Source organism: Pan paniscus, chromosome 11 (assembly GCF_029289425.2).
Source record: "Pan paniscus chromosome 11, NHGRI_mPanPan1-v2.0_pri, whole genome shotgun sequence".
Taxonomy (NCBI): domain Eukaryota; kingdom Metazoa; phylum Chordata; class Mammalia; order Primates; family Hominidae; genus Pan; species Pan paniscus.
This window is the reverse complement of record NC_073260.2, coordinates 42,073,140-42,100,194: the sequence shown is the minus strand read 5'-3', so window position 1 is coordinate 42,100,194 and position 27,055 is coordinate 42,073,140. Positions and strand designations below refer to the sequence as shown.

Below are 27,055 nucleotides of genomic sequence, written 5' to 3'. Positions count from 1 at the left end.
TTATAAGCTGTATAATCTTTAAATATTCTGCAAAGACACTATTTTGATGGCTTCTCTGTCATGGATGTGTTGACATTTTTACTTAAGCATTCCTTTCTGGAGGAACATTTGGTGAATTTTGCTTCTTGTTATGAAAGGTGATGCTGTGAGAAGTGCACTTGCCAGGACAGTCTGACTGCATCCTTCGGACGCCTCCTGGAAGCCACAGTCCTGGGTCAGAGCATGACCTTTCTATGGCTCTCTAAGCTTTCCAGGGAGTTTTTACAGCCTTGGCTCTGCACTGCTGGAGCAGAGCCTGTGCACTTGCCAGGACAATCTGACTGCATCCTTAGGGTGCCTCGTGGAAGCCACAGTCCTGGGTCAGAGCATGACCTTTCTATGGCTCTCGAAGCTTTCCAGGGAGTCTTTACAGCCTTGGCCCTGCTAAAGCAGAGCCTGTCCTCCCAACTCCCTCACCACACTCTGGGGTGCCAATTTTGCTTGAACCTTACTTACTTGAGAGGGGAAAAAAATCTTTTTAATTTGTATCAATGTCTGGTAAAACTGCATATTTTTCCCTGATTTCATTTTTTTCAGTGCTTAATCAGTTTCTCAGATGGTATGTTTCACAGAATGTTTCCCAGATCACAATATGTATTCTAGAAACAAAATCTCGGAACCTCTGGTTTTCTAGGTGGCAAAATCCAATTCGCAAACAAATGGATTAAATTTCTCTCTGCAACAGCTTCAGAACAAGATAAAAACTTGTCAAGAGTCCAGGGGAGAGAAAACCGTAAGTGTTCAATAGATTCTGCATGTGAATAATAAAGATATGTCCTGCTAAAGTCATAAATGTGAAATAAATTTACATGTGTGTATAGGATTTCTCCAGCACAAGGTTGGCGGGGTGGGGGGACATCTCTGAGCCTTCCTACTTAACCCCTGTTTCATGGAATGAAGAAAGGAACAAAAGAGAAAGCAGCCACTGTTCTCCACCTCCAACCCCTCCCAGGCAAGCATGGAGCAGCGTCTAGTGATGGGGGAGGCCTGAGTCTGGCTTCCTCTGACCTCACTCCCTTGGGATGTCACCAGGTGTCCCTTGCTGTAAGGAGAACTCAGTCCTAGATGCATGACAGAAGCAGGGCCCTGCCCCCTGAACAACCACTTTTTGTTTGACTTTCCACTTGCTTTTTTTTTTTTTTTTTTTTGAGACGAAGTCTCACTCTGTCACCCAGGCTGGAGTGCAGTGGCACAATCTCAGCTCACTGCAACCTCTGCCTCCGGGTTCAAGTGATTATACTGCCTCAGCATCCCGAGTAGCTGGGACTACAGGCACCTGCCACCATGCCCGGCTAATTTTTGTATTTTTAGTAGAGACAGGGTTTCACCATGTTAGCCAGGCTGGTCTCAAAACTCCTGACCTCAAGTGACCCGCCCGCATCAGCTTCCCAAAGTGCTGGGATTACAGGTGTGAGCCATCGCATTCGGCCTCACTTGCTTCTTTTGATCGTAGCACAGAAACTGGTTTTCTCTGTTTAAAGTATGAAAAGTCAGAATTGGAACAGTTTGTGGAGAGCGTGGTTCCAAGCGTTCGCCTGGCCCTGATCCTCAGAGCAGGTCTCTGGATGTCTATGTGCTGCTTTTTCTGCCATGAGTGCACGACTCTGTCCCCCAGTGAATGACAGCACACCCTTCAATGATGGGGGACATCGGGAGTTCTCTTCCTGGATCTACGGGTTCAACTCTGGGCAAATGACTTAAACTTGTTCAACTCAGTCTCCCCTGGCCTGTCGCCCAGGCCACACCAGGGAACCATTCCTCAACAGTCCAGCCAGGTGCTCCCAGAACCAGACACCCCAGCCTGAAGGTTCTGGAGTGGGAAGCTTTCTCCTCACCGTTCTCTGTCTTTTCTCTACCATTTCAGTGACTCTGAGTTGCAGTTCTATTATTAGCACTGAGAGGATGTTTATTTTTCTGTCTTTATTGCTTTTTCTTATATAGTTTATTGCATGACTCTTGAAAAAAGCGTAAACACCCACAAAGCATAGTTTGCAGAATAAATGTCCCTCTCACTATTCTCATTTTGCACAGAGGCACTGTAAACCCTGTTATGTATATGCATGCACTTGTTTCTACACATCCACTGAGATTACTTGCCCTGCAGTGCAGATGTGCAGAGGAAGGGTGGCTCCTATATTTTGCCTGTGACTTGCCTGATCTCCCTTATGAGCCCCCTAATGAGGAGCAGGGGGAAGATGAGGTTAATCAGCTGTAACTCTTCAACAGGCTCTTTAAGGCAGCTCTACCTCTCCAGAACAGAAACGTCCAGTCTCTCACATCCTCGCCTCCCAACCCCTGCTCTGTCCTCTCCTGTTAGGGTGTTGGGTGGGTGCCAGGGGCTTGCCCAGCCTCCCAGTCAGGTGAGGAGCATGTGAGCATGGGTGTGCGGGCATTCCTGTGTTGACAGAGGAGGCTGGCTGGACAGTCTGCAGAGCGGTGATTAGGGGACAAGAGTGATGCCTTGAATGTGTGGCGAGAGGGAAGATCCTCACCGTCGCATTCCTGCACACCTGTGGGGTGCTGCTCCGAGAGGGTGCGTGTTAGACATTGCCATGGAGGTGGCCAGATCACTCTCCTACACACTCCTGCACACCCTTGCCACCTGCATCAAATGTTTCCTTCTAAACATAGAATGTGAGAGCCAGAGGAGATCCTAGGGAATATTTCGTGTCCCCATCTTACAGATGGGGAGAACAAGTTGAGCAAGTTTAAGTTATTTGCTCAGAGTTGAACCTGTAGATCCAGGAAGAGAACTCCTGATGTTCCCATCAGTGAAGGGTGTGTTGTCCTTCACTGTGAAGTGAAGGCTGCCTAGCAGAGCCAGCCCAGCCTTCCCCACTCCCCAAGGGACTTCCCTGCATGTGAGGAGCCTCCATTAAGCCAAGAGGCATCCTCATCAGCCCAGCCCCTGTTCCCGCACTTCCCACAGAATCTACCCACCCTCCTGCAGTCTGCTTCCTTGGGGCTTTCTTCCTCCCTTTTCTCACCAGACAGTGACCACAGAAGAACTCCTCAGCTTCGTCCAAACTTGGAAAGAAAAACTGAGCCAGAGGATTCAGTACCTTAACTGCAGCCTGGACGGGGTGTCCATGACTGAACTGGTCTTTACCGTAAGGAATGGGATAGGGTGGCAGGAAAGGGTGGGTGAGCTGTTGTCTGGGCTCCCAGGAGACCTGCAGGGCTCAGTAGAGCCAAAGGGAAGAGGGGACTCCCAGGCCTCCGCGGGACATCAGGCTTACTGAGATGCTGTGGAAAGATCACAAGCTGTGAAGTCAGAGCTGGATTCTAATCCCCAGTGGGCCACTTCCTTGCATTGGTCTCAGAGGAGACCCCTCAGCTCCTGGCACTACCTCACCTGCTCCATCAGGACCCTCACTCACCCTATCCACGGAATCTCAAGCCAGTCCCACCTCTCAGCCTCTTCCTTCCCACCTGCACCCAGGGGCAGCCCTGGCTTCTCCCCATGGCACCCCCAACACCTCATCCAGACCCCTGCCTCTTGCCCACCTGATGCCCACATCCTCTCACATCTCCCATGGTCCGTTCCCCGAACATGGCCAGAAGAGGCCGGTCTGACCATGTCACTTCCCTACCCTCGGGGCAAAGTCCAAACACTTTCACTGGACACACAGCAGCCTCCGCGGCTTGTCCTCCATGCCTCTTCATCCCTCTCACTCCGCCTAAGATGTCACTCCCCACCAAGCCTCCTCTCACCTCCTGGTCTGGGTCGGGGTCTCCCGGCCCATAGCACCTCCCACTTCCCCACACAGTGGGGTCTCCATTTCGGTTGCTGTCTGCCCTGAGACTGCAAGCCTCTATGGGCAGAGCCTGCATCACCCCCACCCCTGCCCACACCTCACATTGGGCTGAGATGCTCAGCCAACTTCCAGGGAAGGGCCTGACAGCCAATGTCTGCAGAGTAGAGCACTGCTAGGCCCTGCTCTCACCACCAAGCCTTGACCAACCTTCCTTCCATGGGGAGGCCCTTCCCACCATGCAGCCAGCACTAGGCATCCATCTACCTCTGGTGGGGTGTCCAGTAGCATGGGGCTCCAAGGGTCTAGCGTGAAGGTATTGAGTGACTAGGAGACTTTGAGTGAAGGTCTCCCAGGACTTCACTCAAGGGACTGACAGGCCATTGCTAAGATGAGACTCAGAATGAAACAGAGAACAGCCAGAGAACCATGGGCGCCAATTCCACACTTTCTCTAGGAGCTTGCTCAAGGGGAGCTGGCCACTCACTCAGCCTGGCATTCACTCCTCCATCCATTTGGTCAAAAACATTGACCGGGCACATCTGCAGGTCTAACTTCAGTCTCACAGAAGATACTGGAACTTTTCTTTCACAGCACTGGTCCCAGTTTTGGAGAAGCATTTATTGGTATAAGTGCAAGTTAAATGTCTGTCTTTTCTGACTAAACCACAAGCTCTGAGACAGGAGGGATCATATATGGCCTCCTGGCCCCTGTGTTCCTAGAACATGGGCAGAGACTTGTGAAGAGCAGGCACCCGGGAAAATTTCTAAAGGCATGAATAAACGGATGAATGAATGAATGGCTCTGTAAGGGAGATCACTTTACAGAGGAGAAAATAGTGGCTCAATGAGGTCAGCTAGCTTGCCTGCAGCCACTCCACTGAGGCAGGGTGGGAGGGAACATGAATTCGGCCTGCTGCCTCGCTGGCACCTGGGCTGGTCCTTACACCCTCAGGCCCTTCTCTCTGGCATGCAGAACACCATCCTGAAGGACCAGGAGGAAGACAGTGACATCCTGACATCTTCAGAAGCCCTTGAAGAGGAGGCCAAGCTGGACGTGGTCACCCCTGAGTCCTTCACCCAGCTGAGCCGCGTGGGGAAGCCCCTGATTGAGGACCCAGCTGTGGATGTGATCAGGAAGCTCCTGCAGTGAGTGGCCCCAGGGTGCACCTAAGGCTCTGCCACCCCTGGCCCTGGACCTTCAGGGACCAGCTTTGGGGCCCCACACACTGGGGTTCCCACGTGAGTCCACCCCTGAGAGCCTGTGACCTCAGGCAAAGGGCTTCCCCACCCAGAGCCCCAGTTTCTCATCTGAAATGGGGCTTGTGACAGGACTGACTGACGTGGCGCTGAGGACTAACTGGGATGCTGCTCAGAGCCTGGCCTGAGCTACCCCCATGGTCACCGGAGAAGAGCTCACACCCTTTCCTTTGGTTTCAGACTTCCCAACACAAAATGGCCAACCCACCATTGTGACAAAGATCCGTCCCAGACAGGTAGAGGCGCATGGGCCTGTGGGTCTCGGGGCAGCAGTGAGGTGGGGGCTGGTGGTGCTGTGTGCTCACCTCCTGTCCTCTGCTCTTGTCCTGGGCCCTCGTCACCCAAAGGCTTCAAGCGACATCGGTGCCGGCCAGAAAACTCTGGGAAGAAGGCTGTACCCAGTGCCAGTGCTACCTCTGCAGGCAGGTAGGACACAAAGCAGCCAGAATCGCCCCTTCCCAGTCCATCCCCCAACACAAAGGCAGGAGACGACCTATGGCTTTCCCAGGCTTTTCCTCAGAAGGCACCACAATGCTCATGGCTCTGGGACTCCACGGGGCGCAGTGAGGGGTAAGCGCCATCCTTAGTTTGCTGGTTGTCCATGGTGCTGATGGATCTCAGCCATGCCACCTTCCACACACGGTCATGGTTAGAAAGACAGGGCAGATGACTTTCCTGGAGAGACATCACAGAGCCACAGAAAGAGTTCTGGGCCTTGGCACCCTGCCCACCAAGCCTCAGTGGGGTTGTTAGACTCAAAGTTTACTCCACATGCATATTTTATGGAAGGTGCATATCAGAAGCCCCATGGCTGAGTAGACTCGCTAGCTCTTTGTGTCAGCCTGGTTGACATGGGTTTGTTCCTGGTTTTGAGAAGGCAAGGGGAATCCCTGCTTTGCCTTTCCCTCCAGAATGTCTTTTTGAGCATGCGTGCTGTGTGCAATGGGGAAAGAAACAAAGACCAGCCACATGAGAAGAGCAAAGGCTATTGACTCAGAGCTGACCACAGCAGGGAGTCAGTCACCATCCAGGGTGTTTCAGCAGAGCTCCCAGGGCAGGCAGAGGAGTGGGAAGCATTGCCCTCCTCTCCAGCTGTGCGCTGATTGGGGGCTACTGTCATGAGGAAGCTGGAAGTTGCCCACTGAAAGCAGGGCATCCCACGTGATTGGTTACGGGACATGTTTGGCTTTCTCTGGTTGGTCCAAAGTTGGAAATGAGGACAAAAATTAGGGAAGCTGTCATTTATTAATTAAGTCCTGGCCATTTGGGACCTACTGTTATAGGTGATATTGTGTAGCTTCCTGGACTGTCCCCAAAGATGACAATCTCACTTCCTGCAAATCTGACTTAGAGCAGGCTGACTTCCTGGGTGGCTTCTTGTAGATAAGGTGGGGGTGGCCTTCTGGGTAGGTTGCTGCACATCATGGGGCAGAGCTCTATTTTTTATATGATCCAGCCATGACCTGTTTCCATGTTCAGTCTCTCAGAGGTTACAAAACAAAGTCCATGTCACTAGGGCTGCCAGATAAAAGAGAGGGTGCCCATCTACACTGGAATTTCAGATCAACACCACCTAATTTTTTAGCATAAGTATGTCCCAAATACTGCATGTGATACACTAATGCTGAAAATTACGGTGTTTATATGAAATTCAAGTTTAAATGGGCGTGCTGTATTGTTATGGCTAAATCTGGCAACCCTACCTGTGGCTCAATGTTTTTTTTCTTTGGGTCCTCATCACGGGGAAGCAGGAATGCAAATTTCTGGGCCTGAGCACCTCCACCCCTTGCCCTCTCACAGCAGCTGTGGTTGGGTTTCAGCAGTTAAAGTGGTTAAGATTTCACCTTACGGTAAGGTAGACTCACAGCTGTTGAGAAGGGACACGTCCCAAAGGGGTAGGCCCTAGAAATGGGAGTCCGGTTGCCCACGGGCAGGCCCAATGCCTCCAGAAACCCAGGCAGGGATCCTGCAGGCTCAGACCTGCCTTGCGTCTGTCCACAGCCTCCAGACCACCCACCCACCTTTGTCCCACAGCTTCACACCGCACCCCAAGCCCAACAAAATGGAGAGAAAGTACCAGGTGCTTGGGGACAAGCCTCCCCCTGCTGCCGAGTGAGTAACAACGCCTTTCCTTTTGACTGCATTTAACCTGTTTTGGGTTGCGGGGGCAGCAAATGTGACTCAGCTGAGGGGAAAAATCAGAAAGGGGAAAGGCAGGTCCAAGCAGAGGAGGGGTGAGAGGAGATAGCAAGGTCAAGGTCAGTTTGTCTCAGCCCATTTCACCTAAATTTGTTGAGAAACATTTTCATCAACATTTCACATTTTCCAAGCTAACAAGCATTTCCTGGTGGTAGGGCAGGAGACCCCATTCAAGGTCTGAACTTTTTTTTGTAATTTTTTTCAGTGCTTTCCCCCATTTCTCTTTTCCTTTATTGTAACTCCAGTGATTAAAACAAAAGCTGTTCAACTTAGTATAGCTTCATTGCAAGCAAACAAGCAAAATTCCAAGGTCAGAAAACAAAAAGCCTTCGGAGAAAGTCAAGCACCACAAAGGAGCTCCCACTCCCACTATGTCAGAGATCCCCCCAGACAGCGGCCCCCTCTCATCAGCCCTCTCACCCTGGAGACCTCGTCTCTGGGGGTCATGAACTTGGCAGAGAAGGATGGCTGTGACATCAGGCAACCCAGGTGTGGCCTCCAGCTGGCAGGTAGACAGTTCCCTCGTCCCACACCCAAGGACGCTCCTGCACCCTGAATACTTCAGCTCTCTATTTTTTATAGCTCGATGCAGGAGGATGTTTGGTCCTACATGAAGTCCTGTTCATTTGATTACTATTTAGGAGTAATCATTCTTTCAGCTAATCGAGGCACTGCCCGGTACAGGCACTGCCATGGGGCTGGGGATTCCATGGTGAACAAGTACAGACAGGTCCATGTCCTGTGTCAAAAGATAAACTCAAGCAAATTAAAATGTTGATGAGTTTATTTGAACAGTCAGTCATTCATGAATTGGGCAGTGCCAGACCCCAGGCGGTTCAGGGATCCACCGAGGGAACACCAGGGGACACCTTTTATAAGGTGTTCATAGAAGGAAGGCAAAGAAAATATTTGCTTGGTTAAAGTGAAAAGTTCCTAGTTGGCTATTTCTGATTGGTTAAGCTTACATTTCATTTTCCTAGACTATGACCATTCATTCTGAGTTACGTTTGTTTTCTAGCTAGAAACTCCAGGCACTGGAACCGTGTCAGCCTGATGGCCTCCTGTTTATGATCTTAAACACCTGGTGGCCTTCACAGTCTGCTGGGAGAGATGGAGGTTAATCAGCCAGTCACACAGATCAATCCCAAATCCACCTGATTAGCATGTCATAAGGCTGAGGGGGCATTAATCCAAGATCATTAAAGCCAGGTGGTCAGAAATTGCAGCTGAGCTGGGGTCTGAGGAAGGGCAGGAACAAATATAACCAAGAAGAGAAGTTAGCTGCTGTTATGGAGTGGAATCAGAGTGTGCAGAGGTCCTGGGGCAGCAGTGAGTAATTTCAAGGAGTGTCACGGCCAAAACAGAGCACTTGGAAAGTTCTGTTCATGTGGTTTTTGTCCATGTTTGTGTGTCTAGACCAGGCCCTTCAGGGATCTGTCTCGTGTGTGTTGCAGGGATTTTAAGGGGATCATCTTGACCCTCCTCTGGGAGAGCAATGAGAACTTGCTGACAGTCGCAGAGGTGAGGACCACCACCCATGGCCTGTGCCTGCCCTGGAAACCACGCCTGCCTTCTGCAGTCTGCTGATCATGGCCGCTTGGGGGAAAATGAGGAAGAGAGGATTCCACCCCCGCCATGACCACAGCTCCCCAGCTTCTGTCACCTCCCTATAAGTTTTTTTCTTCAAGAAACCAAACCTCATTCATTCATCTAATTGATCACCAAACATTTCTTAGATATCAACTGCATGTCAGGTACTGTGTGTGCCAAGAGGAACAAGCCCATCCTCTGTCCCCAAGGCACCCAGGCCCAGTGGGAAGCTGACAGACCTGGTGGGGGCACAGAAAGAGGTGGGGCAGTGAGACCAGGCACCAGACAAGCTGCCTAGTGCCCTGTTCCCACATGCCGTGCACCGTAGTGCGAGTGTCTTCTCCTGTCTGCCTCCCACGGGTCTGTCTGCCTCCTTCAGGGCAGGGTCCCTGGCTCGCCCGTCTTTGTGGCCTGCAGCCTATACCCAGCTTGGCACTTCCTTGTAAGCTCCCAACCTGGTCACCAATCTGAGATTCCATTGATTTGGGTCTTGAAGGATAAATAGGATTCTTGCCAGTCACTCATTCAGGAAATAACGAGGGCTGGCCATGGCCCCACTCACTCCAGGTGGGCCCAGGGAGGCGACACGGGCAGACAGGGAAGGAGGAGTGTCTGCTCGTGTCACCTCCACAGGGGAAGCCACGAGCAAAGGCTAGGGAGTGTGGAGGTGAGGGCAGGCTGGTGGATCCCAGGAGCAAGGGCCAGAGTCCCATGGGGTCCTCACCTGCACATGGTCACCCTCTCTGGCAGGAGTTCTACCGTAAAGAAAAACGCCCGGTCACCAGGCCTGACTGCATGTGTGACACCTTTGACCAGTGCGCCGAGAACATTAGCAAAAAGATCCTGGAGTACCAGAGCCAGGCAAATAAGTACCACAACTCCTGCCTCATAGGTGAGTATAGGCAGCAGGTAGGCACGGGGAGCAGGGTGGGGCGCGAAGCCAGTGGTGGAGCTCGGCCTTGGCCTTGTGGCCTGGATCCTCCCCTCTGGGGGAGGCAGAAGAGCTTCCCTGTGAAAAGCTGACCTCTTAAAATTAGGTAAAAACAATAATCAGATTTTACTGGGGAAATGCGACCATGCAAGAAAAAAGTTCACTTTTCTTGAGAAATATGGTGATTTGTACCTCTAAAAATATTTTGTTTCTTCTACAGATATTTTTGACAGCTTTGTTGAGATACTTGGGTACCATAAAACTTACCCATGTAGTGTACTAAATGTGGTTTTTAGTTTATTTACAGAGTTATGCAATCACCGCTACCGTCAATTTTAGAAACCCCATCCCCTAACCCCTCCCCAGCCTAAAGCAACCACTAATCTACTTTCTGTCTCTATAGACTTCCTTATTCTTTACTTTCATGAGAATAGAATTGTATAGTATGTAGTCTTTGGGACTGGCTTATTTCATTTTGCATAATATTTCAAGGTTTATGCATGTTGTAGATGGTGCCAGTACTTCATTCCTTTTTATCAATGAATAATATTCCATTGTATGAATCTATCACACTTTGATGTGGTCTACTGTGCTGTTTCAGAGGCCCTCTGGGTAGAAGGAGGAGAGTTCAGGGGATAGCCAGAACTGGGCCAGGACCCAGCCCCACCACTTCCCAGCTGTATTACCTTGGCCAAATGATCTCACCTCTCTGAGCCTCAGTTTTCTATCTTTTTTTTTTTTGTTTTTCTGAGACAGAGTCTCACTCTGTTGCCCAGGCTGGAGTGCAGTGGCACGATCCGCAATCTCGGCTCACTGCAACCTCTGTCTCCTGGGTTCAAGAGACTCTTCTGCCCCAGCCTCCTGAGTAGCTGGGACTACAGGCGCATGCCACCATGCCTGGCTAATTTTTGTATTTTTAGTAAAGACAGGGTTTCACCACATTGACCAGGCTGATCTCGAACTCCTGACCTCCAATGGTCTGCCTGCCTTGGCCTCCCAAGGTGCTGGGATTACAGACATGAGCCACTGCGCCCAGCCAGAGCCTCAGTTTTCTTGTCTGTGGACTGCAGATATTAATAACACCCACCACAGAAGGCCTTCTTGAGGATTAAGTTCCTCACACAGACTTGGCATGTACAGGGAATTAAGCAGCGATAGTGCTCATAGCTGTGGTTGTTGAATGACTGGAATTGAAACTACAGGCATTGTTTTGTTTCTCTAGCTCAGAATTTCCCCCAAGTGATCTCTGGGGGATCCCATCCTACATGATTGTCCTCAAAACAAGGGTTCCATGGTCAAATGGGCTTGGAAAATGCTACAGACTGCATCCCTCTCTGGTAAACTCACAACTAGTGAAGACTTCTGTTTCCTGCAGCTTGGCAGGCTAATGGGGGATCCATTCTCCTACTAAAAACATGTAAAATGCTGCATAAAATATTTTTGTAATAAAATCTTTTAAATGCATTAGCAAGCTATCTGTAAAGTGAGAAACACACAAAAGCCAAAAATTAAGTGAAAATAGAAACTCTGAGTGATAAATTGAGTAGTAACCCTGGTTATTGCCCTGGGGGCATTTGCTGACTCCCAGGTGAACTTGAGCCTCTATTTTCATGGCCTCCAGGGTATTGGGAACAAGAGACAAATCCACAGACCTCCAAAGTGGGAAGTCTAAAAGGAGCAAGCCACCTATAGCTGGAACCCAACAGGGCTTCCTGAGTAAGGCAAATGAGACGGAAACCAAGCTCCTCCCTCTGTCCCTCCATAAGACAGAAGGAAACTGTCTTATCAAAAACCATGGTATTGGGTGAAGAAAAAAAACTCCAAAGAGAAATCCAGAACTATATGCCAGTCCCTGTGTGGTTTCTAAATTTATGTTTAGATAATTCACACTTATCTAAACATGAATTCAATTTTGCTTTTGTGGCTCATCCAAAACACCTCAAGCTAATACCTGAGCTTAAAATGATCTTGAGTTGGTGGTGTTCAGAAGCTTGCTTGTTGGACATATAACAAATTCTCTCTAGGAAAATCTATCTTCAGTTCAGGCCTCAAAGGATTCTCACAAATAAAATGCCCAGAATAAGAGCTCACAGTAATAAACAAAGAGCAACAAAATCCCCATAAACACAAGGAAACAAAATGCCTTGAGCAAGAGGCAGCAGGAGACCAGCAAAGACTTGGCAGATATTAAAAGTATTGGACACAGAACATAGAATAATATACTTCTAGTTAAATAAAAGAGGGAATTGGAAACATGAATAAGAAGCAAAAGACTATGAAAATAACCAAGTAGCTATAAAAGAGAATAAAATAAAACTTTCATGAAGGAAAAATTAAGAGTTGAAATTTTAAAACTATGCATGACTTTACTACCAGGTTACATATAGCTGAAAGTAGAATTGGTGAACTGGAAGGCAAATCCAAAGAAAATAACCAGAATATAACACAGAAATATAAAGAGATGAAAATATGGGAGAGAGGTAAAGGGATGTGAATGAAAGAGCAGGTCTAACATACGGCTATTTGGAGATACAGAGAAAGAGGGAGACCTAGAATCAAGGCAATAGTTGAAATAATGGATGAGAACTTGCCAAAAATGCCAAGAGACACAATGCATTTTAAATGAGATGAGAAGTCTGCAGAGTATATAGGAGAAGCCCTTTGAATTTATTTAAGCCTTTATTTTATTTTATTTTATTTATTTTATATTTTATTTTATATTTTATTTTATATTTTATTTTATTTTATTTATTTTATTTTATTTTATTTTATTTTATTTTAGAAAGAGGGTCTTGCTCTGTGGCCCAGGCTAGAGTGTGGTGCAATTATAGTTCACCATAGCCTCAAACTCCTGGGCTTAAGCAATCCTCCCACTTCAGCCTCCTGAGTAGCTGGCATGTACCACCATGCCTGGCCAATGTTTAAATATTTTTTTAGAGACAGGGTCTTGCCCAAGCTGGTCTTGAACTCCTGGCCTCAAGCAATCCTCCCACCTCAGCCTCCCAAAGTGCTGGGATTACAGGTGTAAGCCACTGCAGCTGGCTAACCCTGTATTTTCTATACTGGTTTGACCTCAGGACCTCTTTTGATGGAATAGCTCTTACCACGTTGGAGACCAAGATTTTCTCTTTGGGAAGCTGCTTTGGGCCTTTGTTGTAGAGATCGCCTCTGCAAGTTGATTTTAATCTGTTCCCTCCCTTGGCCTCTTACCTGCAATTCTGGCAGAATTACGGATCCAGATCAGGAGATTTGAGGAGCTGCTGCCCCAAGTGTGTTGGCTGGTGATGGAGAATTTCAAGGAACACCACTGGAAAAAGTTTTGCACCTCCGTGAAGGAGATCCGAGGACAGTTTGAGGAACAGCAGAAGCGGCTGGAGAAAAGAAAGGTGAGGGCCCCAGGACCAGCCCTTCCACTCTAGGACCAGGGGAACTGGGAGTTCAGAAATGGTGGCAGGTTGTGGGCAGGGCCAAGTCCAAGGGAAGAAGGTGAGCTGGGCTTGGGATTTTTGGATGGGGGCTGAGGGACAGGAGCCATTGGCGAAATAAGAACTGAGCCAACAGCTTCTACATAGAAGGTGTTCAGTAAACTCCTTGTTGGCTATAATGGGTGGGTATGCTGGGTTCCGTGGGGCTGTAGTCATTAAGACAACAATAATTGTCCACACTGGTCCTTGGAGCTGTGGAACATGGGTACTGCTGATTTCACTGGACTAAAACTCTGATTGTGCTGGGCAGATGCTCAGCCTTTTCTCTTCCAAACCCCCAAGTCAGCTCCAGCCATGCCCCCCTCTTAACCCCTCTGCCACTCTTCTGCCCACCCATCACCCCCACACACCCAGGTCAGAGGACACATGAGTCTGGCCATAATCATAATTGACAGAAGACACAGGTCAGTGACTTTTGGTGGGTTAACATTGCCACTGAATTCTGGATTGTTTGATTAAAGGACAAAAATGCCCAGAAGCTCCATCTAAATCTTGGACACCCCGTACATTTCCAAGAAATGGAGTCTCTACACTTAAGTGAAGAGGAAAGGCAGGAAGAGCTGGACAGCATGATTAGGATGAACAAGGAGAAGCTGGAGGTCAGTGGTACCATTGATTCGCCAGTCCAGGCGTGCTCCAAATATAGCCCAATGGACAGCCACTGACAGCGCCAGGTGCAGCCCTTTCTTGGTATCTTGCCCAAAGCAGGCATGATCGTGGTTGGGTTTTGTAGGTAAAAATGGCCATTATTGGCTGTTTTAACTTGTATACTTTTTGACTTCTAAATTAATTAATTACAAAATTACTGACGATAACTTTTATTTAGTGATCCATGTCTAGTTTTATTTCCTCTTCTGTGAATTGTCTGTGTGTGTCCCTTGGCCGTTTCTGAATCATTTATTATGTTTAAACCAGATCACATCTTGGGAGAGGCCTCCTGGCTGAGGGCCAGATGCTGGTTACTTGGACACAGTGGATATAATGGCTTGGGTCCCCAGATCTCCCTGCAGAGTTCACCCATCCCCTCTTCAGCTGGCCTTGGAGGGATGATCCTCTCCTAGCAGCACTGTGCTCACCATGTTTTTTCCAGGAATGTACCAGAAGGAATGGCCAGGTTTTCATAACCAACTTGGCCACCTTCACCGAGAAGTTCCTACTGCAGTTGGATGAGGTGGTCACCATTGACGATGTCCAGGTTGCAAGTAAGAGGCACCACCAGCCTTGTGTCATGGCCCTGGGGGGCTGGTGAGGGCTAGGTTGGGCAGGGGTCTGCTTTCCCCAACTCTATCAAAGTGAAAACAAGTGATCCATTGAGGGGACTGATTAATTTGTTTTCCTTAAAAATAATTTTTTGATTAAAAAGCAAATGCCAGATGGCTCAACGTTTATATGTAAAAAATGAAACCCTATTAAGTAAACACTCCCATACTCTTGGGGTTAGGGATACCTTTTCTAAGTATGACAGGAGAGCTAGAAGCCATAGAGGGAATGGCTGGCTCTTTGTAGCCAAAACAAAAACAGAAAAATGTCAAAAGATGGAAAGACAAACCACAAACTGGAAGAGTATTCCTCACAACTTACAGATCAGAGAAAGGGTTAATATCCTTGTGGTACAAAGAACTCTCACAGGTCAAATTTTTAAAGAGACGAAGGACAAACACATGCTCTTCAAAAGAGAAGCAGTTCATATGGCTAGTCACTGTAAAAACTGCTCAACTTCACTGATGATGAAAAATGAAAATCTAAGCATTATTTAGATATCATTTCTCACCAATAGCCTGGCAAAGTTTTTACATTTGGTAACAACGTAAAAGAATGTCAAGAAACAGAGACTCTGCAGAGACTCTTGGTAGAGCGTACATGGATACCGCTGTCATAGAGAACAATTTGTCAGTCCCTGTCAAAATTCTGAGTGTGTAGACATTTGGCCTAGCACGTCTAATTCTAGGAATTTATCTGAGAGAAATACTTGGACACTTTTTCAAAGGTATATGTTCAAAAATGTTCACAGCACTGTTTGAAATGGCAAAGAATTGGAAGCAACACTAACATTGATATACAGAAAATTCAATGGGCCAGACACAGTGGCCCACACCTGCAGTCCCAGCACTTGAGAGGCTGAGGTGGGTGGATCTCTTGAGCCCAGGAGTTTGAGACAAGCCTGGGCAACATGACAAAACCCCATCTCTACTAAAAATTTAAAGATTAGCTCGGTGTGATGGTGTGCACGTGTAGTTCCAGCTCCAGCTCCTGGAGGTGGAGGGCGGTTGGGAGGGTGCTGAGGTGGGAGGATTGCTTAAGTCTTTAAGTCGAGACTGCTGTGAGCTTTGATCATACCACTGCACTCCAGCCTGGTGAGAGAGCAAGACGGTGACTCAAAAACAACGAAAATTGGATGCATAAATGAGGGTGCCAGATGTGCAGGTAAATACCACACAGCTGTTAAACTAGGTCTGCATGTGCTGACATGGAAAGACATGAAGGAGGGCTGTTGTGTGAAAAAACAAATGGACAAACAGGACATGTCTGTGATCCCATCTTTTAAAACACATGCATGATATCAACATGCATACTCACATCTGTTTAAATGAATCTGTGTGAGAGACAGAGACAGAGAGACAGGTACCAAACTGCTGATGATCACCTCTGCTGGGTGGGACTGAGAGAGATCCCTAAAACCTTTTTTTTCATCATGAAGTGATGTTTACATTTTTAATAATGTGCATATTACTTTTATAACTATAAGATTAAAATCATACATTAAATGTTATCCATTTATCACTGATCTATAAAGTAATTAAAATGCATCCTTTTTATTTGTAAAGGTTTTTAATTACAAAAACAATAAATGTTCATTCCAGTAAAACAAGAAAATCAGTATCAACCAAGAAGCAAGTGAAGAACACAGTCCTTCTGCCCTGAAAGCAGCGCCCTTTGCACTTGCTGTTCATCCTGCCAGGCCTTTCCCTTTGGGCACAGGCCTGTGTGTCAGGGTGGCTGGGGAAGATTACAGGGCTTGGGCGCTTTTGCGACCTGATTTCCCTGCAGGTGAACCTTGGCTGGGCTGGCCAGTCAACACTCCTCCTCTTCAGCATTTTCAGTTGCTGCACACCATAATGTAATAAGCATTGTAACTTACTAATTAGTCCCTTTGCTATTGAACTTTGGACCATTTCCAATTTCCCACTCCTGTAATTGTGCTGAAGAGGATCTCTGCATCCATGCATCTCTAGAGCAACAGACTCCTAGAAGTGCGATGTCTGGATCAAAGTGTGTACAGATTTTTGAAGTGTTGGTCACTTTTCTCTATCAGAGGTCTCTGTCAAAGGTGAGCCTTGTTTGGGAAATCAGCGCCTTGCAGAGATGCTGGGGTCGAGACCCCAGGGAGAACAGGCAGGCGAGCTGGTAGTGGAGCAGATCACAGTGCCTTGCAAGGAACCCCTGAGCCAGGAAGACTCCCTGCACCAGGCCCTAGGAGGCCTCTGCCTACTCTGCAACTCGGCTTCTGAGCCAGGCCACCGGGCCCTGCCATTCATGGCAGAGGAGTGTACATGTTACCTGCTGGCTCTCTGCACACAGAGCCCCCCACCCCCTCGCCCCCGATCTAGAAAGAACATCAGAGCATCAAAGATTGGATTATTGAGCTAGATAGTCAAGGGACAACCTTGAACGTGTTTGTTCCAGGGGAGGTTCTTAGTTCGGAACCCGTATGAGCTAGCCTAAGCCAAAGAAGTCTCTATGAACCATATCCGGGGACTCATGGAAACTGCAGCAACGTCAGAGCATCAAGCTTGGGTTTGGAGCTGGGAACAGCACCCACACCACTGCTTAGATTCCTCCATCCATGACCCCCTGCCCCTGTCACCACCCCGAGCTGTGTGGCGGGTGCATTCAGCTTCTCCATGGAGAGGGCTCAGCCTGCCATAACTCCAAGTGGGAGGAGGGGTGCCAGTCCTCCCTTTTCTAAGTGTAATGCCAGGGGAAATCCCTCGATCTCAGGCTGTCAGTGAGGCTGCAGTCACTAGCCTGTCTTTTGCCTCTAGGGATGGAGCCCCCCAAACAGAAATTATCAATGCTCATACGAAGGAAACTCGCTGGGCTCTCCCTGAAGGAAGAGAGTGAGAAACCCCTGATTGAACGTGGAAGCAGGTGAGAACCAAGAGCAGCAAGGACTACTGTAAATGGCTGTATCTGCTGGGGGTGGTGCAGTGTAATGGTTAGGGGCTTGGACTCTGAAGTCAGACAGACCTGGGAAAGGCATTGTGTTCTGAGCCTTAGTTTCCTCATCTATGAAATGAGCATGGCCGCTTACTTTGATATTATCAAGAGAAAGTTAAATGAGGTAGTACCTGGGGTGCCCCAGCACATACAAACAGCTCAACAGCTATTAGTTCACATGATAAGAACCCACCAAAGGGTCCCATGATGAAAGGGAGGCCTGGCTCAGTGGGGGACACATTCTTGGGTCACTGCTGGCATTGTGAGCCACTCCAGCTGTCCGTCATGTGTGAAGAGAGTTGGCAATGTGCCTGTTCCCTGTGCCCCAAGAGTGTGACTCTGCAAGAAGAAGCAGAGCAGTGATTTGCCCAGCTATGTTCTCAGAAGTGGTGTTTAGGGCATCATAGGAAAAGCATACCAGGCACTGGTGGCCACCGCCTGGCTGGCAGATCAGTGAGTAAACTGAGGCTCAGAAAGGGGAGCAACTTGAGCTGCGGCACTCCCCTTCCCCCCCGGAACCCCAGACCGTGCACAGCAATGAGACCAGTGGGGGCTAATATGAAACAGCTTGAACAAGTGCAGCATTCACACTCAGTATGTTTTTTCTTTTCATTAAGATATTTAAAGCCATGATAATTTTTTCAAAGAAATGCTAAGCTTTTCCAAGAGGGTTGGTAGGTGGATTATGAAAGATGAAGACAAGCCTGTGAGATTTTCACACATGTTTGTTTGTAGGAAGTGGCCAGGGATCAAACCCACCGAAGTCAGCATCCAAAACAAGATTCTTCTCCGGCCAACATCATCGATTTCCACCACCAAAACCACCCTGGGCCACCTGGCGGCCGTGGAAGCCCGAGATGCTGTGTACCTGGTGAGACAGGGTGGAGTGGGCGTGTCCCAGGGAGCACAGCTCAGGTCGGCTGCCTTGGGAAGGGGGAGCTTCCCATCACCCGGCACCCAACATTTGGCTGGTGCAGCAGGCAACACATGTCAGCACACCCCAGAGCTGCAGGTCTCAACACTCAGGACAGTCGCCATTCACAGGCACGAGGACGTTAGTGTGGGTCTGAGGCGTGATCCCAATGCTGTGGGAGCCCAGCTGAGGGACATCCCACCCAGATTAGGGGTGAAGAAAGGCTTTCCAAAGGCACAGTAGTGTCACAGCTAGGGAACATTGTCACCAGGCACGGAAGCAATGGTAGCCGTAGGCTCAGGGGGGACACAGCAGCAGGAGCAGTCACAGCTCCTGAGAAGTTACTGGGAAGTACTTACTGAGAGCTTCTGCTCTTGACATGAGGCATCTCACTGAATCCTAACAACTCCACAAGGGAGGTAAAATTATTATCATTTCATTGATGAGGACACTGAGGCTTAAAGAAACTTGTCCCCTCTATGCCACTACAGAGTGGCAGAGGCAGGATTTGATCCCAGTGCCTGTCAGACCCCCTGGGGACAGCCTGATGAGGAGGCTACACCCAGTTGCCTCTTGAGGGACCCCTTGGCTTTGAAGATCTGTGGACCTTTGGTCCTGATGTCCAGAGAGAAACCTTGTCCTGCCCAGAGACCAGCTGGCCCCCTTACTGGGAGAGGCTGAAGTGCCCAGGGTCAGCCCTCCCCCAGCTTCCCCTCCAAGCCCCAGGCAGAGGGTACAGTTCGGCCTGCTGAGTTCAGTGAGGGCGGGAGGCCTGGAAGGCCCAGCCTACCCAAAAACCGGGAGCCCTGAGCTCCCGAGAGGCCACAGTGTGGGACAGAGCTCAGGAAGGAGTGCTGAGCCTAGAGTCAGATAGACACAGGTCCTAGTCCCTGCTCAGCCTCCTTCTAGCTGGGTGACCCCAGGCCAGGCTCTGAGCCTCAGTTTCCCTGTCTTGTAAAATGGGGAAAACAACTAGGACTACCTGGTTTCTACCTGAGAAGTGACTTGGAGAACTCTTGCCAGTGCCTGGAATGGGTTAAAAACCACCTGCCAGCAAGTTACAGCATTGCCCTAGGGGAGAGGGTCCAGATGTCTCTCCTCATGTGGACCCCTCCTGCTACCTTCCTTCTAGAAATATTTAGCATCATTTGAGGAGGAGCTGAAGAGGATCCAGGATGACTGCACATCTCAGATGAAGGAGGCTCAGCGCTGGAAGGACAGCTGGAAGCAGTCCCTGCACACTATCCAGGGCCTGTATGTGTGACCCTCCGCCCCACCATGAATAAACACTTTCTTATACAGACTCCTTCCCTGTTCATCTACCTGCCTACCTACTTTCCGTCCATCCCTCCCTCCCTTCATCCCTCCACCCCTGCTCTGTGCCGGGCACTGTAGCTTTACCAGCGAACAGGACACAGCATGGTCCCTGCCCACGTGGAGCCCTCTTCCCATGAGGAAGGCAAGCATGAAAGGGGAATTCCACGTGGTTAGCAGGGAGGGTGAGTACCAGGAATCAGTCACTTCAAATAGGCACCAGAGCTTCAAAGGACATCACCTCCAAACAGCATGCTGGGCAGGGCACGTCATCTTGAAAAATGAAATAAAGGTCATGGGAAAGTGATATTTTAATTTAACAGAATAAACAAGTATGGGTTATAATTGCAACTCTGCACTGGTTCCTAGACCCAACAAATAACTAATCCAATGTTGATTGGTATTTGTGCCACAATTTGTCTGAGCAAATTGCAATATTTTGGAAAAAAAAAAATCTTCCAGGCCCCTTTAGTCCTGTGTTGCTCAGATCATTCTCTTGGAGTCCTCCAGCCTGCCAGTCTCTTGCTCGTCAACTCTCTTCTTCAATTACATGGCGTGAGCGTACAGCCTTCATTTGTCGGTAGCTGTGTGTGTCATCTGGACAGGTTTCCTCAGCCATAGACCTAGGAGGCCCCAGCCCCTAAATTTCCAGCCCCTGACAGCTGTGTGACCCTCCGAGTGCAGTTCCCTCACCTGGGGACACTCACTCTGCTCTCCTGGTTTGCTCCACCCAGTGAGGCCCTGCTTGGTTAGCTTGGTTAGCTTGGTGGCCTTTGTGCACTGAAGCCAGGAGAGTGAGGAGTCCCCTTCCATCAAGGCAAAAGCAATCTCCTGTTCTTTTCTGTGCTCCCCCCACCCCCACCCCAATGTGCTACCTTTCATTGCTTATTATTCTGAAAGGAATATATGCGCATTGTAGAAAAAAGAATTTATGAAACCAGCAAAAGGATAACTTTAAAATCCGGAGCCAGGCGCGGTGGCTCACGCCTGTAATCCTAGCACTTTGGGAGGCCAAGGCGAGCAGATCATCTGAGCTCAGGAGTTCGGGGCCAGCTGAGGCAACATGACGAAACCCCATATCTACTAAAAATACAAAAAGTTAGCCAGGCATGGTGGCACACACCTGTAATCCCAGCTACTGGGGAGGCTGAGGCATGAGAATCGCTTTAACCTGGGATGTGGAGGTTGCAGTGAGCCAAGATCATGCCACTTCACTCTGGCCTGAGCAACAGAATGAGACTCTGTCTCAAATTAATGAATAAATAAATAAATAATAAAATCCTGGAATCTAGAGACAGTCACTGTCCATAGCATCTTTCCATGTATGTGAGTTATTTTTATAAAATGGAATCATAACATGCATTAGGTTCCATAAACTGCTTGGTAAATTTTAACTGGATAAACCCTATGCCATATCCTTCAGTATTCATTTACATCATTGGTTTTCATACTTTTCTGACTCTGACCCACTGTATAAACATGTTCTAAACACACGGTCCTTGCACACATACACAACTTGGGACCAACAGGTCACAGGACAGCACTTAACCTTACTAGAAAGGCTGCTTTCTAATATTTTCTCCCTGCTTTTTAAATCCTAGCTCAGTCCACTAACTCAGTTCATGGCCCACGAAGGGGCTTTGATTGCAGTGTGGGACACTGTCATTTAAACAGCTGCAGAGTGCTCCCACTGCCTGGGGAACCAGATCGCCTCTGTCGGACAAGGGCGAGAATGTCCCATGCAGGGCTCCTAGAAAGAAGGCAGAGATGACATCCTCCCACATTAGCTCTTTGTACATATCTGTAATCATTCCTTAATCAGAGGGTGGCAGCTGTGGACATGGTGCCAAGTCACCCTCCAGGGAAACAGGCCACCCCCTCCCACCATTAAGCAGTGCCCATTGCCCATTGCCCATTTTTCTCGTCCACACCAAGGGTTCTAGTTTCAGGATTTGGGGGAAATTTTTTGCTGGTTTGGTTGGTGAGAAATCATATCTAAATCACTTTTCTAATAGTGAGTGAGACTGGACTCTCATCACCCCTATACCCATACCCCAGGGACCCCCTTAGGCTCAAGAGGCCCAGCTTGACAAGCACTGAAGGAACCCAATGCCACTTTGTCTACCTTTTGGCTACTGTAGATCCACACAAAAACTTGTTCATGACTGCCCGTAGCGGCACTAAAAAATAGTGCTGTTATATCTAAGACTCCATTGCCTAAAAGATAGTGCTGCTATGAGCAGTCATGAACAAGTTTTTGTGTGGATGCATATTTTCATTTCTCTTGGGTATATACCAATTACTAGGTCAAAAAGTAACTCTAGGCTGGGCACAGTGGCTCACACTTGTCATCCCAGCACTTTGGGAGGCTGAGGCAGGTGGATCACTTGAGGTCAGGAGTTAAGAGACCAGCCTGGCCAAGATGGTGAAACCTGTCTCTACTGAAAATACGAAATTAGCCAGGGGTGGTGGTGCACACCTGTAGTCCCAGCTGCTTGGGAGGCTGAGCCATGAGAATTGCTTGAGCCCAGGAGGGGGAGGTTGCAGTGAGCCGAGATCATGCCATTGCTCTCCAGCCTAGGCAACAGAGCGAGACTCTGTCTCAAAAAAAAAAAAAAAAAAAAAGTAACTGTATGCTTAACTTTTTGAGAAAGTGCCAGACTGTTTCCCAAAGTAGCTGTACCACTTTATATCAGTCTTGGCAGTATATAAAGGCTCTGATTTCTCCACATCATTGCCAAATCTTGTTATTATCTGACTTTTGGATGATAACCATCCCAGTAGGTGTGAAGTTGTATCTCATTATAGTCTTAATTTGCATTTGCGATGACTAATGATGTTGAGTATCTTTTCATGTGCTTATTGGCCATTTGAATATCTTCTCTGGAGAAATGTATTCAAGTTCTTTATCAATTTTTAATTAGATTACTTTTATTATTGAGTTGTTAGAGTTCTTTATATATTCAAGCCACTGGACCCTTATCAAAGACATATGATTTGCAAATATTTTCTCCCAATTGTATGTTGTTTTCACTTACAAAATTATCTCTAGATCAGTTGTAATTCACTTTCTTGATAGTGTCCTTTGATACACAAAAGTTTATAATTTTGAGGAAGTCCAGTTTATTCTTTCTTGGGTTGCTTGTGCTTTTGGTGTTGTATCTAAGACTCCATTGCCTAAGCCAAAGTCACAAAGATTTACTGCTGTTTTCTAAGAGCTGTATAGTTGTTTTATTTGTTTGTTTGTTCTTTTTTGAGACAGGGTCTTACTCTCTCGCCCAGACTGGAGTGCAGTGGTGTGATCTCAGCTCACTGCAACCTCCTCCTCCCGGGTTCAAGCAATTCTCCTGCCTCAGCCTCCCGAGTAGCTGGGACTACAGGCATGCACCACTACTGCCCAGCTAATTTTTGTATTTTTAGTAGAGATGGGGTTTCACCATGTTGGCCAGGCTGGTCTCGAACTCCTGACCTCAAATAATCCACCTGCCTCGGCCTCCCAAAGTGCTGGGATTACAGGCATGAGCCACCACACCCAGCCTAGAGTTGTATAGTTTTAGTTCTTCTATTTAGGTCTTTGATCCATTTTAAGTTAATTTTGTACATAGCCGTAAGTGTTCAACTTTATTCTCTTGCATTTGGCTACCAGTTGTTCCAGCACCATTTCTTGAAAATACTGATCTTTCCCCCATTAAATTGTCTTGGCACCTGTGATATAGTGAAATACATGTTTGGTTTTCTTCCCCATGTTCTGATGTGCAGCTCCTAAAACCCTTAGAATCTCTGGAGTGATAAGAGTGTCTTTTGTATGCTAATGAGACGACTGGTGGCTGGGGACCCCTGGACAGCTTCAGGACAGGGGCTGGTCAACAGAAAGATCAAGGCATGGTTAGAGGACTGAGACTCTCAGCCCCAAACCCCAAGGAGTTGATAACTAAGTTATCAACTAATGATCAATGATCAATTATTTAGTCAATCATGCCTATGTAATGCAGCATCCATAAAACTCCAAAAGCACAGCATTCTGGGAGCTTCCAGATAGCTGGCCACATGGAGATTCCTGGAGGGAGGCATGCCCAGCAAGATCATGGAAGCTCCGTGCCCCTTCTCCCATTCCTTGCCCTAAGTATCGCCTCCATCTGGTTGTTCGTCTGTATCCTTTATTAATAAACAAGTAAATGTAAGTAAAGTGTTTCCCTGAGTTCTGTGAGCTGCTCTAGCAAATTAATAAAACCCAAGGAGGAAGTTATGGGAACCCTGATTTAGAGCCAGTTTCTCAAGAATACTCACTTACTGGCATCTAAAGTTTCTCAAGTACTACTCACTATTGGCATCTAAAAGTGGAGGGCAGTCTTGTGGGACTGGGCCCTCAGCCTGTCTCCAGGTAGATGGTATCAGAATGGAATTGAATTAGAGGACCCCTAATGCCCACTGCAGAATTGCTGGGTGTGTGGGGAGATGACCTTCACACATCCGGTATCAGACGTATTGAGTGATGTGTGAGTAGAGGGAAAAGCCACTTTTTCCCTATATCTTACATATTGGATGCCTTTTCATTTTATTTCCTTGCCTAATTGCCCAGGCTAAAACCTCTAGTACAATGTTGAATAAAAGTGTCAAGAGCTGACATCCTTGTCTTGTCCCTGTTCATGCAAGGAAAGCATCTGGTCTTTCACCATTCAGCATCATGTTAGCTGTGGATTTCTTCTGGTGTTCTTTACTATGCCAAGGAAATTCCCTTCTGTTTTTAATTTGTTGAGTTTTTATCATGAAGTGATATTGGATATTGTCAATTGCCTTTCCTGCATCGATTGTGATGCTTTTTGAAAATGTGATTTTTAGGCCACGTGTAGTGGCTCATGCCTGTAATCCCAGCACTCTGAGAGGCCAAGGCAGGTGGATCACCTGAGGTCAGGAGTTCAAGACAGTCTGGCCAACATGGTGAAAACCTGTCTCTATTAAAAATACAAAAATTAGCCAGGCATGGTGGTGTGTGCCTGTAATCCCAGCTACTCAGGAGGCTGAGGCAGGAGAATTGCTTGAACCCAGGAGGCAGAGGTTGCAGTGAGCTGAGATCGCACCACTGCCCTCCAGCCTGGGCGACAGAGCAAGACTCCATCTCAAAAAAAAAAAAAAAAGTGATATTTGTTTCTAATCCTGTTGATATGGTGTATTACATTCACTGTAACTGTTCAAAGTCACCAACAAATCATAGGCAGAACCAGCTTGAGATCCAGAGTGTCAATCTAAAATAATTTAAAAGATTATGATCTGATTTAAAGAGAGTTTATTCAAGCACACAGTGTGAAGGTGGCCATCTGGGGAGCAGAGCTACAATGAAGAATGGTGATCAGTGCTTCAGTGTGTGGGGAAAAATGAGGACCATTTATACAGGCAAAACAGAGGTGCTGAACAGAACTACAGCACTGTCCGTACAAAGGCTGACATACAGATATACTGACTACACTCTAGGAGAGTTGTTTAACACTCTATTGTAAAAAGGCAACAGTCCCAAGGGTCTCTGTCTGCACCTCTTTTAGTCTAGGTTTGAATAAAGAGCAGAGAGTCTGGTTAATGTATAACATCTCAATGCAAAGGTCAGAAAGTAAAGGTCATGCACCAAAGAAGAAAAACAGTCATATTATGTGAGTCAGTTTCCAGGACTTTTCCCTTTGGCATAATAAATTTGGAAGATCCTGAAACTTAATTTTCTTTTTATAAGAGGCTCCTAGAAACTGGACTAAGACTTCAAGTTCATCCTCTTAAACTGTACCCTGTTGCTGCCAAGGTGCCAAGGCCCAACAGGGCCAAGACAAATGTCTGGGTCTACATTGAGCTTTACAAGAGACCCCCTCTTGGCACCCTGGAGAATGCTGGCTCTTGCTCCAGTGAGAAGCTTGTTTTTTAGGTAAGGAAAGTGAAGCCCCTGGCACTAGGTTTAGAAGGCCTTCCTCCAGTCTGCAGACCCCCTCCACCAAGGGCTCTACAGTCAGGGAAGTTATGCAGAACACACCAGAAAATCGCACCAAGTATCAGGAAGATCTCAACTTGGATGAGAACAGACAATCAGTATGTGTGGATACCAAGATGCCAGATGTTGGAATTATCTGACAGTGGTTTGAAATAGCCATAATAATAATGTTTTAATAAGCAATTATAAACACACTTGAAACAAATGAAAAATTAGAAAATCGTAACAAAAAAATAGAAGAAAGAAATCCAAGTGGAAGCTTCAACTGAAAAATATAGTAACCAAAATTTAAAAACTCAACGGGTAGGCTCAACAGGTTTCAAAAGTGAGGAGAAAGAATCTATGAACAAAAAGAACAATAGAAATGACCAATCTAAACAACAGGGAGGGGAATGAAGAGTCAGAGAAGCAGAGGGGAAGCACTTGGGGTGAGTGCAGGGCAGTGCCTGTTTACCACCCTGATTGGAAGCATTTCAGTATTTTAGTTGGTATGGCTGTATCCCTGCATGCCTGTGGATCATCAGTTTGGAGGCATAAAACCCCAAAAGGACAGGATTCTGGGAGCTTCCAGATAGCTGGCCACATGGAGATTCCTGGAGGGAGGCACGCCCAGAAAGGTCATGGAAGCTCCCTGCCCCTTCTTCCATTCCCTGCCCTATGTATTGCCTCCATCTGGCTGTTTATCTGCATCCTTTATTAATAAACAAGTAGGCCAGGTGCAGTGGCTCACATCTGTAATCCCAGCCCTTTGGGAGGCTGAGGCGGGCGGATCACAACGTCAAGAAATCGAGACCATCCTGGCCAACATGGTGAAACCCCATCTGTACTAAAAATGCAAAAATTAGCTGGGCACGGTGGCATGCACCTGTAGTCCCAGATACTCAGGAGGCTGAGGCAGGAGAATCACTTGAACCCGGGAGGCAGAGGTTGCAGTGAGCTGAGAGCGCCACTGCACTCCAGCCTGGCGACAGAATGAGACTCCGTCTCAATAAGTAAATAAACAAACAGCTAAATGTAAGTAAAGTGTTTACCTGAGTTCTGTGAGCTGTTCTAGCAAATTAGTCAAGCCCAAGAAGGAAGTTACAGGAACCCTGATTTACAGCCAGTTTCTAAAGAATGTATTAACAGGTGACAGCCTACTACTTGCTACAGGCATCTAAAGTGGAGGGCAGTCTTGTGGGACTGGGCACTCAGCCTGTCTCCAGGTAGATAGTATCAGAATGGAATTGAATTAGAGGATGCCTAATTCACTGCCTAATACACTGCAGAATTGCTTGACGTATGGGGAAATGACCTTCACACATCCGTTATCAGACGTATTGAGTGGTGTGTGAGTAGAGGGAAAAACCACTTTTCCCCTATATCTTACATATTGAATGCCTTT

At 47.6% G+C, this 27,055-nt stretch overlaps 1 protein-coding gene across 7 annotated transcripts in view; it reads left to right on the top strand.

The window, feature by feature from the left end:
* Positions 1 to 24,190, top strand: part of CCDC180 (coiled-coil domain containing 180) — a 90,636-nt gene extending 66,446 nt beyond the window's left edge. For 4 of the 7 annotated variants that reach the window (XM_063594283.1, XM_063594284.1, XM_055117825.2 and 1 more), the window contains 14 exons: positions 674 to 772; positions 3,030 to 3,149; positions 4,770 to 4,942; positions 5,234 to 5,289; positions 5,401 to 5,479; positions 7,088 to 7,165; positions 8,707 to 8,773; positions 9,593 to 9,734; positions 12,999 to 13,159; positions 13,720 to 13,857; positions 14,349 to 14,460; positions 17,302 to 17,407; positions 18,212 to 18,347; positions 19,522 to 19,692. In XM_063594283.1, coding sequence (XP_063450353.1) covers positions 674 to 772; positions 3,030 to 3,149; positions 4,770 to 4,942; positions 5,234 to 5,289; positions 5,401 to 5,479; positions 7,088 to 7,165; positions 8,707 to 8,773; positions 9,593 to 9,734; positions 12,999 to 13,159; positions 13,720 to 13,857; positions 14,349 to 14,460; positions 17,302 to 17,407; positions 18,212 to 18,347; positions 19,522 to 19,653 — 1,599 coding nt within the window. In that variant the 3' untranslated portion in view covers positions 19,654 to 19,692. Of the gene's footprint in view, positions 1 to 673; positions 773 to 3,029; positions 3,150 to 4,769; positions 4,943 to 5,233; positions 5,290 to 5,400; positions 5,480 to 7,054; positions 7,166 to 8,706; positions 8,774 to 9,592; positions 9,735 to 12,998; positions 13,160 to 13,719; positions 13,858 to 14,348; positions 14,461 to 17,301; positions 17,408 to 18,211; positions 18,348 to 19,521; positions 19,693 to 22,965 lie in introns of those variants that run through there. The other 3 variants (XM_055117824.2, XM_034967842.3, XM_063594285.1) reach the window with 3 other exon arrangements.
* The last annotated feature ends 2,865 nt before the right edge of the window (positions 24,191 to 27,055 follow it).